An 18,197-nucleotide genomic window follows, 5' to 3' on the forward strand; every position below is an offset into this window, starting at 1 on the left:
GTTAATGGCATGGTGCTGGGCTCAGCCTTGAGAGGATCACGAGTTCCCTTATTCGGGGGCTGTGCAGCTAAATATCCCTTAGTCTCTGGGAACTGAGGTGGGGTTGGACTTTCACACTCCTGCCTTGACCACATTTGTCAATTTTGCTCCAAAATACTTGCAAATTATCACTCCTTTTCAACATCCCTTGGAGCAGTTGCTGCCATTTTTTGAATCTGGAAGCTTGTGCCTTGTTCTCTGCAGCTGTGGTGCCCAGCCTAGCCCCTTAAGTTTTACGTTATTCCTGGTCAAGGAAATAGGTACGGGGCTGGACAGTTGGCCGTCTCTGGCTAAGGCCGGTGACAACCCTACTTTTCACCTCTGGCCTGGAATGCTTGGCAGTCAAGTACAGGCCCCATGACTCCAGGCACAGGGGTGGGGCCTGGACTGGCACTGTGGGGAAGGCTTGACGAAAGTGACCATTTACAGCCCTGAACTTCAGCTCTTGGACGCCTGGCTGGAGGTTGGCTGTCCTGCTTCCTGTGACCTTGGCTTGAGCAGAGAAGGGCCCAGGGGGCACTTGGCACTGTCTCCTTATCCACGCTGTTTACCTTCATCGCTCCTCCTCTGTCATTTCTACCCCACCCTCTACTGCCCTAAACTGCTTCCTGGGCGAGAACTGTTTGGCTTTTTCCTGTCACGGGGTTGGGGGAGGGGGTGTTCACTGTCGCAGCCCTTGGCCTTTGGGGGATATGGAGCCCAGGAGGGCGGCGCCTGGGGCGCATGGCTGGGGTCCTCGAGTGGCCGCTGGGTCAGCGACAGCCGCGGAGCTCGTGTACCATCTAGCGGGAGCCCTGGGCACTGAGCTGAAGGAGCTGGCTCGCCGCTTCGGGCCGGAGGCAGCGGCCGGGCTCGTGCCGCTTGTGGTGCAGGCTCTGGAGCTCCTGGAAAAGGCTGTCGTGGGGCCCGTCCCGGACTCGGTGAGTCACTGCCCCTTTCCCTCGCCATCGCGGGTTCCCAAGGGGCCTAACCGTGAGAGCCGGGACTCCCCAGCTGCAGGCGTCGGCGCAGCAGGCGGAACTGGAGCTGCGGCGGCTGCGGGAGGAGAACGAAAACCTCCGCAGAGAGTTGCTCTCTGGGTCACAGGGTGAGTGCGGGCCCGTCCAGGGAGCAGGCTCAGGGGCTACCTCCTTCGGGCTGCCGCTAAGTAATCCCCCTTCCTCAGAGGAGCGTGCTCTGCTGCGGCAGCTCAAAGAAGTGACGGACCGACAGCGGGACGAACTCCGGGCGCACAACCGCGATCTGCTGCAGCGCAGCCAGGAGACCGAGGCGGTGAGGGTGGGGTGGGGCGGGGCAACTGCGCAGGGCAGGGCTCCCTCGGCCCCTCGGCGCTCCGCCCACCAGCATCACCATTTGCTCCGCCCCCAGTTGCAGGAGCAGCTGCAGCGCCTCCTACTGGTGAATACAGAGTTGCGGCACAAGCTGGCCGCAGTGCAAATCCAGCTGCGTGGCGCACGAGACCGCGAGAGCGAGAGAGAGCTGCAGCATGAAGGGGCCGTTGAGCTGGCTCAGGAGCGGGCGTGGGACCAGGCCGGGGGTCCTGGGTGTGAGCAGAGGCCAGAGGCTGAGCGGTCGACGGCTGGAGCAGGACACCCGGGGGCCTCTGAGGGCCCGGTGAGTGCCGGTTGAGGTCAAGGACCCATTCTAGTACTCGCAGCGTCTGGCAATTTGTGGGCACTTGGGAAAGGTTTGCTGTGATGCGTAACAAGACCAGCAGAAAGTTAGAAGTGTGTCCTCCCAGCCGGCCTTCATCCTACTCTCAGCTAGAGCACTGGTCTGTCATCTGTTGTAGCGCCCTTGCCTCCCAAGTCTCCGTGCCAGTCACTCCCTCTAGCATTCCAGTGATGGCCCAGGGGCAGGGGACCGCCAGCCGAGGTACCCCTCTGATCAAACCTGTCTTTCCATAGGCTGATGCCCCACAGCAGCCAGGGCGCCCTTCCAATGTAGGGCAGTGCGGCTTCAGTCGAGAGGAGCTTGAGCAGATCCTTCGGGAGCGGAATGAACTCAAAGCTAACGTGTTCCTGCTGAAGGAGGAGTTGGCCTACTTCCAGCGGTGAGGGCGCTGCAGAGGCTGGGAAGCGGAGGGGGCTCCAGTTACACCTGTTCCTGGGCCTCGGGGCACCCACCTCACTCTTTGGCTCATTGATGTATAAACAATGACATGAGGCAGGCACTATGTTGGGCACTGGGAAGACATGAATAACACAGTTCCTGCCCTTTTGGAAGTTCATCCTTGGGGTGAGACTGTTGACAAGCCCACCACTTTTTCCCTGCTCCTCCTCCTTCTCTGTAGGGAGCTGCTCACAGACCACAGGGTCCCTGGGCTTCTGCTGGAAGCCATGAAGGTGGCTGTCAGGAAGCAGCGAAAGAAGATCAAGGCCAAGATGTTAGGGACCCCAGAGGAAGCAGAGAGCAGGTATGTCTCTGCCTTCATCCCCACGGAGTCAGCCCTCCCTCCTTTGTTCTGCTGAGCCTGATGACCCAGCTCTAAGCTGGCCAAGCCAGCTCCTGAGTCTGCTGACCTACTCTGGTCACCCTGTTTAGATTGCCGACCCAACTTGGTCATCTGTTGAGTCTTTTGTCTCAGACTGAACCTATCACCCCAAGACTAGTCACCCTTTGAGCCTAGTACCCTGGCCTAGTTAGTCACTCCTGAACCTGCTAACTCGGCCTGGTTATCCCCTGAGCCTATTTGCCCTGCAGAGTCTGCCACCCCATCCTGGTCACCCCCTGATCCTGCTGTCCAGCCTGCCCTGCTGAACCTGTCACTCCGGTCTGGTCACCCCTTCAACCTACTGTCCAACCTGCCCTGCTGTGCCTGCCATTCTGCCTTTGTCATCCCTTAAACCTGCTGGTCTAGTCTGGTCACTCCATGAACCTGCTGTCCAGCCTGCTGTCCTGAGCTTGCCACCCTTCTCTCTGGATTGCACTGCTCCTACTTGCCATGCTTGCTATGCGTCCTGCTGAAGAAACCTGCTAATGCTGTTTATCCACATTCATTTTTCAGTTCCCTGCCCTGGCCATATCTGTTTGTTCTCAGAGAGGTAAAACTGTAGCTACAGAGACTGCCATAGAAAGCCGAAAGGATTGAATTTGGAGAGTTTCTGGGTTGGTGAACACATGGAGTTGGGGAACTAAGGCAGGCCTGGAGAGGGCATAGAAGCTCTGTGCCCTTTCCCCATACCTTGCCCTGTGTATCTCTTCCATCTGGCTGTTCCTGAGTTATATTCTTTTATAATAAATCAGTAATCTAATAAGTAAAAAACAAACAAACAAGACTGTAGCCACAGCCTTGTCAGGGGCTTGCTATCCACCAGGCTATAAAACAAAAATCTTGAGATGTCTTTCATCTCTAGTGTCTCCTTCTCTCCAGCCTTGGGGGCCCTGTTGTTAATCTGGCCTCCCCTTCCTCCTCTGCCTGGGGGCTGCACAGAAGGCTGAAGAAAGCTGAACTCCTGTTGCTCCTCAGGACCTTGATAAATGATCCTCACATCTCTCTCCTCTCTCCTCTGCCTCAGTGACGATGAGGATGACTCATGGCTCCTGCTCTCCAGCGACAAGGGGGACTACCCCACACCCCCTGAGTCCAGAATACAGAGTTTGTACGTTGGGGGAAGAGGAAGGGCAACAGTGGAAGGGGTGAAGGAGGGGCCCTGCCTTGGTTCTTTACAGCATCCCTTTTCCCACTCCTCTGAAGCTCACTCTGCTGTCCTGAGCTCTGAGTGTACCCCTTCCCTCCTGTGTCTCTGGCCCCAGTCCATTCACCTCCCTGCTACCTCAGGCTGCCCTTTCTTCTTACTAGATCTTCTTTTCCCACCACCTCCTGTCCTTAGCCCATATCCTTGATCTCTCTGGGACCTAAGCTCAAAGTACCTCTTGGCTCTTCCCTCAGCTTTGGCCTGTGTTATCGGGGTGAAGCAGAGGCCCCTGAAGCCAAAACCAGCAGCACAGCTTCCAGTGAGCTAGGGAGAGAAGAAGAGGCCCCACAGCAATCCCACGTGAAGCCTATGGGCAGCCCTGTAGCCCCCAGCTCCTGACCAGCCCTGCTCTGCTCTCAATGAACATCTTTGGGGGGCTCAGCTGCTCCAGAGGCCTGACCTTGAAGTCTGACTGTGGGTGGATGTGTGGACAGGGCTCCCTCAAATAAGGACAGGACACCCTCCTTCTCAGCTTGCCCCTGGCTCTTTCCCAATCCTGGCCTGAGCCAGGGCATGATAGGAAGCTCAACCTACCTTCCTTTCCTATATCTCTGAGCCAGGCCTCCAGGGCCAGATAAAAGTGCTTCCACTCTAGTCTCAGCTTCCCCAACCATGAAATGGAAAGCTGACTACCTACCTCCCAGGGCTTTGTGCGGATGGCCTAAGCTAATGTAATAAAGAAACTGCCCATGATACCCAGAAACTGTTCCGCGTCTGTCTGTCAGTGGTCTGCCCCCACACCCTGTCCGGCTCTGCCAGGGGCAAAAACAGGCTGAGACTCACAGGGTCTCCCTGGTCATCACTGGGTGGGGAGGCTTCCCTCAGCTTGGGCCTCACTGGAGTGTATGACCTAATGGAAAGTCATGGCTCTCCCCTTGACCCCCAACCCCTCACCTGTCTCCATACCCCAGGACTTACAGCTTCATCCTCCTGCCCCCTCCAGACTGAGACCAGCCCCTTAAGCCCACACTCAGCATTTGACATTGGACTTCCTTTCCTTTTTATTTCTCTGGTGTCTGGTCTTCCCAGCAACAGCCTGCCCGCCCTCTCAGGGAGGTACCTTGTGTTGGCCCGCCCCTCAGGCCTGGTTTCCTCAGGAAAAGCCTCAGGAGGAAACCAGGGAGGGGGTTGAGAGCTGTGGGGGCCAGACTAACTCAGGCCCTCTTACTGCACTGGCCGCCATGGTGCCGTGGCTACTGCTCCCACTGCTGCTGCTCTGGATTCAAGAGACCCAGGGTTCTGAGCTGAAGCCTAATGGGCGGCACGTCTGCAAGGCCAACAGGTGGATCTGGGAGTCTGACGGAGGGCGGAGGCTGAACTAGTGTCGAAGTATGGGGAGGGAGGATGTGAGAGAAGAGGTCTTGGGGCTGAAGGGTGGGGGACTTGGGGACAGGGTGGGGGACTTGTGGACAGCCTGGAGTGTGGTGGATAGTCAGGGCAGATCGTGGGAGGGAGAAGGAAAGGGTTGGGGACACTGGGCTGTGACTCTTGGCTGGGCCTTCCTGGTGGGGCTGAGGTAACCTCCCATATCTCAGCCAGAGACAGTGATCTACCTATGGATCCAGGCTGTCCCATCCCCCACCCCGCCCCACCCTAACCCTCCCCACCCCCCGCTGACCCCTCTCTACCCCACAAGCCCCTCTGCTGAGCTCCAGTGCTGTCCAGGCTGGAGGCAGAAAGATCAAGAATGCACCATCCGTGAGTAGCCAGGACTGACCCCGAAGAGAAGGGAGGACAGCCCAGTGACCTTCCTACCTTCCTGGGGCCTATTTTCCCTCCTGAGCCTTGGAGCTCAGGTCCATCTAGCGACACCCACATCCCTCCCCAGTTCTAAGGGAACAGTTCCTGAGGGGACAGGGCACTGGGAGGCAGTGAAGGGTCAGAGTGTCCCCTGGTTGCACCCCCATTCCTTCCGACCTGGGTGGGGTGTTTTTCAGCCATCTGTGAGGGGCCTGACGCCTGCCAGGAAGATGAGATATGCGTGAAACCAGGCCTCTGTCGATGCAAACCTGGATTCTTCGGGTCCCAGTGTAAATCCCGTGAGTCCTGAGTCTTTCCAGAGGGATGAAGTTGCTGGGCAGAATTGGGGGTGGTGGGGGAGCTGAGAGGCAAAGCAGGTAGGAATGTAATCTTAGAACAGGGTCAGAACCTCTCCAAGCTTCATTCAAGGAAATTGAGGCTCAGAGACAGGAAGTGACACACTCCTGGGAGATGCCCCAAGTCAGCTGGTTTTTACCAATATCCACAAAGCAGTACCCACAGGTTTAGTTCTGGGCCCTTCATCTTTCTTTTCAACTTCTCAGAAAAGATGCTGGTGATTCCTGGATGCATTCTCAGTCTCCCCCACATATACCTTATACATGTGTGGAGAGTGGAAGGAGGGCCCTGGCCAGCCTGTCTGCTCTCTCTACAAGAAAAAAAGTGCATGGGAAAGGGGTTGGTGGGCAGAATAGCCAGAGGGCAGCCATTAAGAACCAGGGTTGAGAGGAGACACGTGGGGGGGGGGGCGGGATGTGGCTTCTCCTGTGACCCTGATGAGCAGCATGCAGGCCTGCCAGGCTCAGCTCATCTCCAGCCCAGTGTGGGAACCCAATGAGAAAGAAGGCCATGAATGAAGTTGCTCCCCCCGCCCCCCCACACACATACACACACTTCTGTGTGACTCTGGGCAAGCCCCTTTCACACTTAGGATCTTTAAGTGTGTTCTGGAATGTGAAATGGGAGACTGGGCCACTGCTAAGGGGTTTTGTAGTTTAGAGCTTGGGACATGAAGTGAGCTTTGCCCTAGGAGGATAGGCTGCCAGATGTTCCAAGGGTCTGTCCCAGGCTCTTTCTTGGAGGGTGGGCCTGTCTCCCCTCTTCCTTGTGGAAGGTGGCGTGTAGCAGGGCTCCATGCCTGGCTCTGAGCTCGCTGACCCCCTTCTGTCTCTCCCCGCCCACCCACCCCACCTCCTACCCCCGCAGGCTGCCCGGGCCAGTACTGGGGCCCTGACTGCCGAGAGAGCTGCGCCTGCTACCCGCATGGCCAGTGCGAGCCGGATACTGGCGTGTGCCGCTGCCAAGCCGACCGCTGGGGCAGCCACTGCGAGTTCGCGTGCGCCTGCAGCCCCCACGGACGTTGCGACCCCCAGACAGGCGCTTGCCGCTGCGAGCCCGGCTGGTGGTCCTCCACGTGCCGCCGCCGGTGCCAGTGCAACCCAGGGGCGGCACGATGCGATCAGGCCACGGGCTCTTGCCTGTGCGAGGCGGGCTGGTGGGGCCACCGCTGCAGTTTCAGCTGCCCCTGCCACGGCTCGCCGTGCGCGCAGGACTCGGGCCGTTGTATCTGTCTGCCGGGCTGGTGGGGCCCGGAGTGCCGGGACCGGTGTGAGTGCGTGCGCGGCCGCTGCAGCGCCGTCTCAGGTCAGTGCGCGTGCCCGCCCGGCTTCAGTGGCGTGCGCTGCGAGCTGCCCTGCCCAGCGGGCCACTACGGGGCGCAGTGCCGCCACAGGTGAGCCAGAAGCGGGCGGGAGCACTGCGGGGGCGGGGCGGGCGGGGGAGGGGGGACCCGCGCAGCAGGGTTAGAAGAGTGGGGAGTGCCAAGGGGGGACGGGAGGAGAGAAGGGAATGTGAAGGACAGGCGCGGTGCTCTCCACAAAAATCTAAAAGAACAGGATGAAGGGAGGGGGAAAAAGACCTTAATGACGCTAGTTCCAGCCTCGCCTACCCCTTTCATCCGGTTGCAGTTAAACAACAACAAAAAACTAATATAGCCAACCATACTTAGAAACAGATAGACTGAATCACGTGACAAAAATGATCCCTTTCAGACTCAATGGCTTTCCAATTTTGATCAGCTCCACCCACAATAAATACGTTTTACATCCCACCTAACACACATATACACACACATATCCATGTATGTAACCTATAAAAACTGAAGTAAATCTTAACCAGACAACATATATTTATCTTGATTAATATATAATATATGAATATTATGTATATATACTGTAATGTTTTCTTTTTTTTTTTTGCTGCTGCTGCTGATCAGCATCTGCTAAATTGATTATATAAACTCCTCTACTCCCCCACTAATGAATGTCTGATCAAACCATATGATCCCAGATAATTAAATATTCGGAGAGAGAAACTTCAAGTAACTGTTAAGGCTCAATGAGAAATTAAGATAAGATAAACCTGATTGGAAAAGTTGCCAAGAGAATAGATCCTAAGAGGTCTCACAATGAAAAACGCATTTTTTTTTTTTGTCTCTATATGAGATAACAGATATGAACTAAACTTTTTCTGGTAATCATTTCACAATATACACAGGTCAAGTCGTTATGCTGTACATCTTAAATGTATACAGTGTTACATGTAAATTATATCAATAAAATGGGGAAAAATTCAAAGGTAAGATAAACTTGAAATTATAGTGGTGAAACAGACATGCTTTTGTTTTTATTCATTTTCATGTTAGGGGATAAATTCCTGAGGCCCATCCCTGCCAGACCTCAGAGACAGCAAGGGTGGAAGGGAGAAAGGGGAAGGGATATGGGATGCCGGGCAGAAGGGAGGCGAAGGTTGAGATGGTGACTTGTTCACTCTGGCTGTGTTGGCAGCTTCTGGTGACCTGCTCTCCAGTGCCCCAGGAGGCCTGAGTGGGCACTCCTGCATCCATCCTCCAGTGTTTCCCATGAACTTCTCTTCCCAGCTGTGGCCACTGCAAGCGGAATGAACCATGCTCTGCAGACACAGGCAGCTGTGAGTCCTGTGAGCCAGGCTGGAACGGAACCCAGTGTCGCCAGCCCTGCCCACCTGGAACCTTTGGCGAAAGCTGCAGGCAGCAGTGCCCCCGCTGCTGGCTTGGAGAGGCCTGTCAGCCAGATACTGGGCACTGTCAGAGCTGTGACCCTGGCTGGCTGGGGCCCAGGTGAGGGGGCTGGTCTGCTCAGGGTGGGGTGCACCTTCCTTCAGGAGCCTCAGCCCAGATGCTCCCTCTGGGATAGACAGCTCCACACCAAACACACATTCACACAGCCCTCTGGGGCCTGCCACCTGGCAAAGGCTAAAGGGAGAGAAATGGGTGCTGATGAGGCCCTGGGCAGGGTTCTCTTCCAGCTCCCCCACCACTCAGGTTCCTGCCTTCTTCTTTCTCCAGAGATCTCTAGTCTGTCACCTATTTGATTTAGCCCCAGCTTCAAGGCCATATTTGCACTTGAGATTCATTGCTGAGGACCCGCAGTTGGGTCTCTAAGTCAAGAAGCATGGGGGAAGATGGGTAATGCCCCCCTGTGGGGGCCAGGTCTGCTCTGTCCTCCATTCCAAGTCTTGCTTCATCTCAGCTGTGAAGACCCCTGCCCGAGTGGCACCTTTGGGAAGGGCTGTGGCTCGACCTGCCCAACCTGTGTTCAGGGGGCCTGTGATGCTATGACTGGTGAATGCATCTGCAACGCTGGCTACTGGGGGCCCAGGTGAGGACTGGGGCTCTGGCAAGGACGCAAGGGCCTAGGCCAGGCCTTTGTGCCATCTGTTTAACTTCCCTTCTTGAGTTTCTTCACCTCCAAGATACTCAACCTATATCCTCATAAATGGGAAGTTATTTCTCCTGTTGTGAGGTCTGCGTCCTCCAAAGGTCGGTCAGAAGGAAGCTTAATCTAAAAGGCCTGTCTCCCTACCTAGGTGGGGAAGTTATTTACAGGTAGGGCTCCATACTCCTTTGTCGTGTCCCTAAGGTCTTCAGGTGGTAAAACATAATCCATGTCAGTGACTCCAGTGTCAGGTTTTCCACCTATGGGACAGAATGTAGCGGTCTCTCTCAAATGGGAGAGACCTCATTTTATAGAGAAGAGGACTGAAGCCCAGAGAGTTAGGGGGAGGACTGGGCCTGGCTCAGACTTTCAGACCCTGAGGATGTCTCTGGATGCCATTAGCATCTTGCTTATTTTACATTAGTGCTGGGTGGGCAAGGGGTGGGAATCATGAGAGGTGGACTCTGCCTGAGGGTTGTTACACTTTGGGTGGCTGGGGACCAGGGAGAAGTTTGTGGGTGGTCTCCCTGAAAGATAGGCTTAGGGGCTGAGGGGTTCTTCCAAACACTGTTGGGGGTGCTGAGAATATGGCTCAGGCTGGAGGAGTCTGTTTGGGCATCATCCAGGGAAGTCTGAATGGTAGGGGTGGAGAGCAGTACCCAGAAACCTACCTTTCCCTATCCCCTGCCCACCTCCATCCCTTCTCACCCAGCCTTCAGCCTGTCTCTCCTTGTCACTCACAGCTGCAACACTTCATGCCCATCTGGATTCTATGGAAACAACTGCTCTGTTCCCTGTGAATGCCCAGAGGGACCCTGCCACCCTGAATCTGGGGTTTGCCAGCTGGGTAAGATGGAAGGCAGTTACCAGGGCAAGATTGGCCCTTTACATGAGCTCCAGAAGTTTGTCACTTGCCAGTGAGGCCGAGCCCACTTAAGAGACATTCCCTATGCCTGAAATTTGTATGGATGCTTTGGGGCCCCCTGAAGGTGTGACAGAGCCCCTTCCCCCTGAGAAACCAGACTAACACTCAGAAAATGAGCAGATAGGGCTGGACACTGGGATATGCATCAGGCATGAGGACTGGGGGCAAGAGCCTTGTGGAAAAGGCCATGGACCATCAAGAGAAGAGAGACTAGCAGAGAAGCTGCCTGGAAGAGAGGGCCTTCAGGCTGAGCAGACTCTACATGTCTCAGAAGAGGGGGAGGGACCTACAGATGGAAGACTTTGGGGATGGGAAGGCAACTTAGCTATAGATGAGACATATATGAGAGACAGGAGTGCCCTGAATATTTGACCATTGCTCACTCCCCTTAGGGTCTCACAGTCAGGATGCTGCCCTCATAGCTGGCATCCTTGTGCCTCTGCTGCTGCTCCTCCTGGGTATTGCCTGCTGTGCCTGCTGCTGCTGGGCCAACCGATTGGACCCCAAGGACAGGTGAACACTGGCCTGTCCCTCTTCCCTGCCTAAGCTCAGGCAGTGGGGTGGGAGCAAGGTAGCATCCAATTTCCTTTTAGGGGTGAGGAAGGGCTGGCCTTGTCATACCCTTAGGTTAGAGCTAATGGGCTAGTTGGCAGTGGTGTGGCCTAGAGACACCAGGTGAGTCACCTGCCTTCCTCAGTAGCCTTCAATGGGAGTCATATGAGCTGGAGTACTGGGCACCAGGCTGGTGAAACTCAAACCCACAGCAGGGACCAGAGGTGGAGGGAGGGAAGGCAGAAGCAGCAAGCAGGGAGCAGAAGAGATCAGGTCTCACACCCCAGAAAGGAAAATGACATAAAAGTCTGAGTAGTGATTTAGAAGAGAATGTGGCTTTCCCAGAAAAGAAGAAAAGACAAAGGGTTTAGGCTCGTGGCCTGCTAGCAACTATTGCTCCCACAGAGCTTTACTCCTTTACAAAATCTCTTCACTTTTCTGCTCCTTGGAGACTCACTGCAGCATGGAAGTTCAGAGTAGGGAATGTGGGAGCAGGAGGTTTAGCAGAGGACGGAGAGAGGACACTGACAACGTGACCTGGCTAGTCACTGGCACACACAAAGCCCCGGCCCTGCTTTCAGGACTCTTTGTCTGGTGCTCTCTTATAGTTCACGCACTAATCCTTGAGCACATCATCCTATGTGCTTTGGGGCCCTCACATTTGAGCAGACCCAGTAGCCTGTCCCCTGGGGCATAGAGCATGGGGTGGGGAAGAAGCCCCTCACATGAGGATCAGGACATGTGCAAAGGCTGTCAGAGGAACGGTAATGAGCGAAGCAGTGACTTCTAACATGGGGGCGGAACCAAAGGCAGGCTTCCTGGAGGTAGTGCCGCTTCCAGAAAGCTAGGTGAGCTGGGACTCAGCTAGAGATGATGGCACATAGCTGCATTTGGGGGAACCCCACCTGTGTGGGGTCCTAAAAAAAGCTCTGATAGATCAGAGGTATTGTCCCCATTTTACAGATGTGGTAACTGAGGCCCAGAGCGAGGTAAAGTTTGAGCAGAGTTGCTTCCTAGGTCTATTTGACTTTAGAGCCATGCTGCCTTCTGTGGCAGGCCCAAATCTCAGCCTCAATAGTTTGGATTTTACTCTGTGGTCATAGGGAGCCACGGAAGTAGACACAGCTGCTCTGTCACCTTTCTTTCCTCACACTAACCCTGGGACTAGGACAGTCATGATGCTTTTCTCCTGCCACCCCTCTGCCCCAACCAGGATTCTCACACTGACCACCCTCCTTTGTCCTTAGGCCAGCAAAAGATGGAACTGCTGTGTCCAGGGTGAAGCTCCAAGTCTGGGGGGCACTGACCAGTCTGGGTTCTGCACTGCCCTGTAGTTCCCTCAGCAGCCACAAGCTTCCCTGGGTGACAGGTAGGTGGGCGCTGAAGGTTGGACGCTGGGATGGGACAAGGCTTCCCATTGGGCTCTACGCCTGACCTGGAGCCCCCTGCAGTCTCCCACCACGATCCGGAGATCCCCTTCAACCACAGCTTTATCGAACCGCCCTCTGCTGGCTGGGCCTCAGATGACTCCTTCTCTTCTGATTCTGAGTCTGGAGAGGAAGATGAGGGTCCTACCTACTGCGTGCCACCCCAAGAAGGTAGTCCCCCAACAGCCCACTCAGCCCCTGAGCAGCCTTGCCCACCACAACCTCTTTTTTATTCCTTCAGCAGGCATGTATCAAACACCCATTCTGTGCCAGTCATTGTTCCTGGCTGTGGGACGCAGGGAGGAACGAAATAGATTCCTGTTCTCACCAAGCTTATAGTCTGGTGGGCAGTAATTACACACTTAACAGGACAGAGTGATATGTGCTTTGACGGGACATATAAGGATGGGCTATAATCCAGCCATGTCAGGGAAGATTGGGGTCGGGGAAGATGTCTCTGTGATGTCTCTGTGTTCGTGATATCGGAGTGAGTCTAGCAGAATCAGGAGTTAGTCAAGTGAAAGTTAGGGAGAGGTGAAAATGGTGTTTCAGGAAGAACGAAAAGTGTACACAAGGGCTTGGAGGTGAGAGGGACGTGGCTGTGTGGCATTGAAGGAATTTTAGTTTGGTTAGAGTGTGGCATTAGGTCAAATTAAGGAGGGAGATGTGAAAAGTATAGAAGTAGTTATCTACTGAAGAGGCCCTGCTCCTGCCTCTCTGCATTCACACCTCTACCTTGCCTCATTTTTGAGGCCTCCCAGAGGATGCTGACCTAGGTAAGCAAGATGGATTGGGGTGGCCTGCCCAGCTTTAGAACAAGCTCTTCTGTCTCCTCTGCCAGGGATGGTCCCTATAGCCCAACCAGAGTCGCCGGAGGCCAGTCTGGCTGGAGGTCCCTTCCCTCCCCCTGAGGATGCCTCCACACCATTTGTCATCCCACGCACTTCCAGCCTAGCACGGGCCAAGCGGCCATCAGTCTCCTTTGCTGAAGGCACCAAGTTTGCACCGCAGAGTCGCCGAAGCTCAGGAGAGCTCTCCAGCCCGCTCCGAAAGCCCAAGCGGCTCTCCCGGGGGGCCCAGCCAGGTCCTGAAAACCAGGAAGCTGAGGAGTCCATAGGCCCAGAGCAAGTAGAAAGGGACAAGGCCCCTCCTGGGGCAGCCAGCCCCAGGGATTCAGCTATTGGCCACCGCCGGCTCCCACTTGGTGGCCGGACAGTGGCTGAGCGTGTGGAAGCCATTGAGGGCAGTATCCAGGAGAGCTCAGGCTCTGTGACCACAATCTACATGCTGGCAGGAACACCTCGAGAATCTGATGGCCCTGTCCGATCTGTTCTACGCCGTTTTGGTAGCTTCCAGAAAGGCCAGGCAGAGCCCAAGATCAAGAGTGCCATCCCCAAGCCTCCACGCCGGGCCCTGAGTCGGAACAAGGGCAGCCCTGGGCTAGCCTCTGGCTCTGCCAGTCAGAGCCCTGGCTCAGCCCCTAATGAGGGGCTTACTGGGGCCTCAGAGTCTGTAGGAAGCAGGCCAGAGGAAGTGGCCAGGGGGCTGGGGGATGGCATGGAGAGCTCAGGAAGGGCCCAGGAGCCAGACCCCCAGAGTGGCCCCCCAGAACAGGATCCCCAGAAGGTGGCTGATGAGGAAGGGCAGGAGGAGCCCCAGTATGAGAATGTTACCCCCATCTCTGGGCCACCAGAGCCCTGAGTACCATGAATTTGGGGAGTGAGAGGACTATGGATAGGGGGAAGGCATCTGAACTAACCCTGTATCAGATTATGTTTTGTGCTGGAAAAAGATCCCAGGGCCAGGAAAGACTTACTAGAGCCTCTGCCCTACCATGGGGAAATGTCTAAGTTAGAGGCCAGTTGGCTCTGGGCCCTGGCGGTGATCCAGGAGTAGTCTGGAAGGCCTGGGCAGAGAGCCCACGGAATGGGATCGGGAAGGGGTAAGAGATGGCTGCAGGGACCTTTTCTCTGTTGTCCTGGACTCTGTTTGCCCCAAAAGGTTATTCTTTCCTTCATTTGCAAAATATTTTCTGAAATGGGAAACCACCTAAATGTTTGATGATAAAAGATTGTTCAAAGAAATATTTCTTATGTTAAGTTCCTAAACAACTATGAAAAATCATGTTGTGCAAGAATATTCAATGTGGGAGATAATAGGAGAATGTTCATGCTATACTGTTAAGTGTGAAAAGTAAGTTTTCTTTTTATAAATTTTATTTCTTTTTGCCTCAGCATACATGCGTAGAATTCTTCCATTTGTGTATATTTTGTGATTATTTTACAAATTTTTTTTTTAAAGGATGTATGTGCATAAAAAAGATTCAAGGGAAATGCATCAAATGACATTTTTTTTTTTTTCCTGGAAGATGAGATCGTGGCTGATATTTATTTTCTTAAACTTTTATATAACTTGCAATTTTTCTGCAGTGAACATTGTTTTTACTTTTCTTACTAGACTGAATGTTAAAAAATAAATAGTACTAACATCACAGATATGTATAAAGTAAAAAAATCAGATTTCTTTTCTCCCCAGAGGAGTCTGGGGGGCCAGAGAGGGGCCAGACTTACTTTTCACTGAATGCCTTTTGGTCTTGTTCTGAATTTTCCTCATATACTGATATTACCTAGTCAGGAAATAAAGAATGGCTTCCCCTCTTATCCCAGTGCTCAGAGAGTCTCATGAACAGTTCAGATGCTTCCTTTTGTGTGTTTTTCTGTGCATACAAAAACAAAAACAAAAGAGCATACTGTTTCCCATTTTGCTTTTTTTTTTTTACTTAACAATATATCCTGAATATCTTTCAGTGTCAGTAAATATAAAGCTACCTCTTTTTATAAAAAATGGTTACATGGGATTCTATCATGTGGAAATAACACAGGTTATTTAAACCATTCCCTACCTATGAGGATTTGGGTTTTTTCTGTTTTGATACAATAAATAATGCAGTGTACAACTTGGTCCATATTTATTTTTGCACTTGTGCAAGTATTTTTGTAGAAGAGATTCCTAGAAGTGGAATTTCTGGGTTAGAACATTAAACATTTGTGTACTTACTCCAAATTGCCTTCCAGAAAAGTTGTATGGTTTTGTATTCTCATAAATTATGGCAGTATCTATTTCCCCACACCAATCTGATAAGTTAAAAATGGTATATCATTATTTTAGCACAATAAAAAATAACAGGTTAAAGCTTCTAAAAAAGTTAAAATTTTTTTACAGAGGTTTATTTTTTCTTTTACCATCAAAAATGGTATTAAGATTTGTATTTTTATGATTATTCTAAGGTTGAGCTTCTTTTCATATCTTTAATAGTTATTTATATTTTTTCCTATAGATTATCTTGTTATTTTCTTTCTCCAATTTTCAGTTGAGGTAGTCATCTTTTTTTCATGGATTTATAAGTGCACACACATATATATATATATCAAGGATATTAATTATTTGCCCAGTTTGCGATTGGTCTTTTAATGCTGTTTATAGTTTCTTTTTTCTCTTTAGAAATTTAATTTTTTAATTTAGACAGTCTTTTTTGACTTGAGTTTCATGTCACGCTAAATGGAAAGGTCTTTTCTACTCTAAAATCAGTGAAATAATCTTCTTTTTCTTCCAGTACTTTAATAATTTTATTTCTTTAGGATTTGCCAGCAGTGCTGGTGTTGGAGCCTTAACATTCCTGTCAAAAAGACTGGGGGCGGGGAGAAACCAACAACCAGAATTTCATTCAGATAGACCTGGATTTAAATCTTAGTTCTGACATACTTGTTTTGTGACTTTGGAAATGTTACTTAAAGCCTCAGTTTTTTCAACTGAAAAATGGGGATAATAGCCATCTCTCAGGATTGTTGTGGGGATTTAATGACACAAAGTATATAAAGCACCTAGTAAATTTTTAGCTCTGAATAAAGGGTAATTATTATTGGCATTACCATCATTCTCCCAGCTTTGAATCCTTTGTCATTAGAAGCCAATACCTTTCACCCCCTTTCATTTGTTCATGTTTTTGTTCAACAAACTCATGTGTCCCCTTTGTGCTTACTTCTGTATTAAGGGCTGGTTAGACAAAGTTGAATAAGACAGTTTGTGCGCCCGAAGAGGACATAGTCAATGAGAAAAGGGAGAAACAAAGAGGTACGCAGACAATTATAAAACTGCAATCAGTGGACAAAGATAGTGGAGAGTATTGTAGGGAGTGGTTAGGGAAGGCCACCTGGAGCAGATGCTGTCCAAGAAGGGACTGTTTGAGGGCCAGAGGTGAGAGAACAGCAAGTGCAGTTCACAAATAATTCCATGTAACTGGAACATCTGGGACCAGGCAAGTCAACTAGCCAGCCTCCAGGGGGAGAAGGAGACTGGTGCGGAGGAGCCTGTGTGGGTCAGCATGGAGAACTTCAACTTTATCCTGAAGGACAAATGGTAAAATTTCTGAATGATTTTAGCAGAGGTCAGATTTATCAAGGTCAGATTTACATTTCCCATAGCTCACAGTGATGGAGTGGGTTGGAGAGATGGTAATGGTGCTATTATCAGTAGGTAGTGGTGCTATTATCTGAGAAAGAATGGGTAGAACAGTTTTAGAGGGAGAAAGTGAATTATTTTAGAGATGTGTTTGAAACAGTTTAGAGATGTGTATGGAACAGCTGCCTGGAGACGGCCCTCAGGCACGTGGCTCTAGGAGGCAGGAGAGAAGGGCTGAATTTTGTCAAATGGCAGTCGCAATTTTGTGAGTGGCTGAGTAACGGGATGGGTAATCCAGCAAGGATCTCCCAAGCCGACAGCTGCAGGCATGGTCTGAGTGAAGTTGCCAGAGGCAGGTTCAGGGCGGCAGGGGGCGCTCTCGGACTGGGGGACATGGAGCAGGAGACTGCTGGGGCGCCACAGCCCAAAGATGATAATAAGCCAGATCTAAGAGCGTGCCAGGGAGACCAAGCTGAATCTGGCAGACACTGAAGAGTCCTCTGAGGTTGGATTAGTGCCTCCGATCGGGAAGACAAAGCAGGGGAGCTGAAACTCCAGAGGCCGGGCTCCATCCTCCTGCCCTGGCACTTCCTCCGGGAAAGTCCAGCTTGCTTATCAGACTGGGAGCTGGAGCCCTCCCGGCTCCACGCATTCTCCTGGAGGCCTGACTTGTCCTTTCAGTTTGGCGCTGCCCACCACATCACCCTGAAGAGGGCCCTTACCTGAAGGAGATGCCCGGGAGTGCGGTGTAGGTGGAGCAGGACAGAGTATGGGATCATTAACTAGGGCAGAGAGCACCAAGATGATCCGTTAGGGTGGGTGTTCCCGAAGAGAACAAGAGGAGGTCAAAATCTGGATAAGACAACAGATGAGACACCATCCTAGGGGACAGACACGCCCCAAACTCCCACCTGGGGATCCTTGAGGGACACTTTCCAGGGACGGGACAGACAACACCCAGGAGAGAGCTTGGTGAATCAGGAGAGCAGGGAAGAGGCACACCACGCCTGGACGGGGGTCTGAAGATCCAGAATGGGCAGACAGCGCCTGGATGTGGGACACTGTGGGCAAGAGAGTGAGAAAACGGAACACAAAGCCCGAAGCAGCCAGGTTGGCAGCACTGCATGGGGAGGAGGTAGTGGAGGCGACTAGAGTGAAACGACTCCCACGGAGCCAGAACATCGGGGCGTGGTGCCCAGGGCAGAGAGGAAGATGGGGACAACGTAGCGGGCCGGAGGAGAGAAATGAGGGAGCTAAGCTGGTGCGCGAGGGGTACCAACGTGCAGCTGGGGAAGCCTTGGGGGTGCCAGCATGCCGAGCCCGATACGCAACCCGGAACAAGGCTTCGGAGTGGAGCTCTGGAGAGGCGATACGGCAATGCCTCCCAGGTTTCCAGCCCGGCTGTGACTCCAGTTTAAGGTGGCAGAGCAGAGGCTCAGCCCACCGCCGCCCCCGGCACCCCCAGCTCCCTTGTTTGTCTCCAAGTCCGGCCGGAACCGGCTTCTGCTCGCCGCCGGCGGGCGGGTGCCTGCTCATTGGTCAACGCCTGTTTCCAGCCCCCACTCAGCCAATCAGCGTGTGCCAG

The 18,197-nt window shown here is 52.8% G+C and overlaps 2 protein-coding genes across 8 annotated transcripts; both read left to right on the top strand.

Annotated features, from left to right (window-relative positions):
* The first annotated feature begins 41 nt into the window (after positions 1–41).
* Positions 42–4,436, top strand: RILP (Rab interacting lysosomal protein). Of its 5 annotated transcripts, XM_023530513.1 has the most exons (8): positions 42–959; positions 1,033–1,126; positions 1,205–1,311; positions 1,408–1,653; positions 1,947–2,092; positions 2,333–2,455; positions 3,558–3,641; positions 3,932–4,436. In XM_023530513.1, exons 1-8 carry the CDS (start codon positions 732–734, stop codon positions 4,074–4,076), a joined length of 1,173 nt encoding a protein of 390 aa, XP_023386281.1. In that variant the 5' UTR covers positions 42–731; the 3' UTR covers positions 4,077–4,436. The 5 variants fall into 5 exon arrangements, with proteins under 5 accessions (XP_023386281.1, XP_023386280.1, XP_023386279.1 ...); XM_023530512.1 differs by having other exon boundaries at positions 1,033–1,311; XM_023530511.1 differs by having other exon boundaries at positions 3,558–4,072.
* Positions 4,437–4,516: 80 nt separating this feature from the next.
* Positions 4,517–15,336, top strand: SCARF1 (scavenger receptor class F member 1). Of its 3 annotated transcripts, XM_011359881.2 has the most exons (11): positions 4,517–5,019; positions 5,374–5,435; positions 5,675–5,776; positions 6,702–7,227; positions 8,434–8,652; positions 9,065–9,193; positions 9,994–10,097; positions 10,568–10,688; positions 11,975–12,096; positions 12,179–12,325; positions 12,996–15,336. In XM_011359881.2, exons 1-11 carry the CDS (start codon positions 4,919–4,921, stop codon positions 13,853–13,855), a joined length of 2,493 nt encoding a protein of 830 aa, XP_011358183.1. In that variant the 5' UTR covers positions 4,517–4,918; the 3' UTR covers positions 13,856–15,336. The 3 variants fall into 3 exon arrangements, with proteins under 3 accessions (XP_011358183.1, XP_023386277.1, XP_023386276.1); XM_023530509.1 differs by lacking the exon at positions 12,179–12,325; XM_023530508.1 differs by lacking the exon at positions 9,065–9,193.
* The last annotated feature ends 2,861 nt before the right edge of the window (positions 15,337–18,197 follow it).

The sequence above is a fragment of the Pteropus vampyrus genome, unplaced genomic scaffold (genome assembly GCF_000151845.1).
Source record: "Pteropus vampyrus isolate Shadow unplaced genomic scaffold, Pvam_2.0 Scaffold50, whole genome shotgun sequence".
Taxonomy (NCBI): domain Eukaryota; kingdom Metazoa; phylum Chordata; class Mammalia; order Chiroptera; family Pteropodidae; genus Pteropus; species Pteropus vampyrus.

Coding starts and splice junctions, on each gene's coding strand:
- RILP (XM_023530510.1), top strand. CDS start 732: ATGGAGCCCAGGAGGGCGGCGCCTGGGGCGCATGGCTGGGGTCCTCGA. Junction 960..1,032: donor TGGGGCCCGTCCCGGACTCG/GTGAGTCACTGC, acceptor GGGACTCCCCAG/CTGCAGGCGTCGGCGCAGCA. Junction 1,312..1,407: donor GCAGCCAGGAGACCGAGGCG/GTGAGGGTGGGG, acceptor CTCCGCCCCCAG/TTGCAGGAGCAGCTGCAGCG.
- SCARF1 (XM_011359881.2), top strand. CDS start 4,919: ATGGTGCCGTGGCTACTGCTCCCACTGCTGCTGCTCTGGATTCAAGAG. Junction 5,777..6,701: donor CGGGTCCCAGTGTAAATCCC/GTGAGTCCTGAG, acceptor CTACCCCCGCAG/GCTGCCCGGGCCAGTACTGG. Junction 8,653..9,064: donor CCTGGCTGGCTGGGGCCCAG/GTGAGGGGGCTG, acceptor GCTTCATCTCAG/CTGTGAAGACCCCTGCCCGA.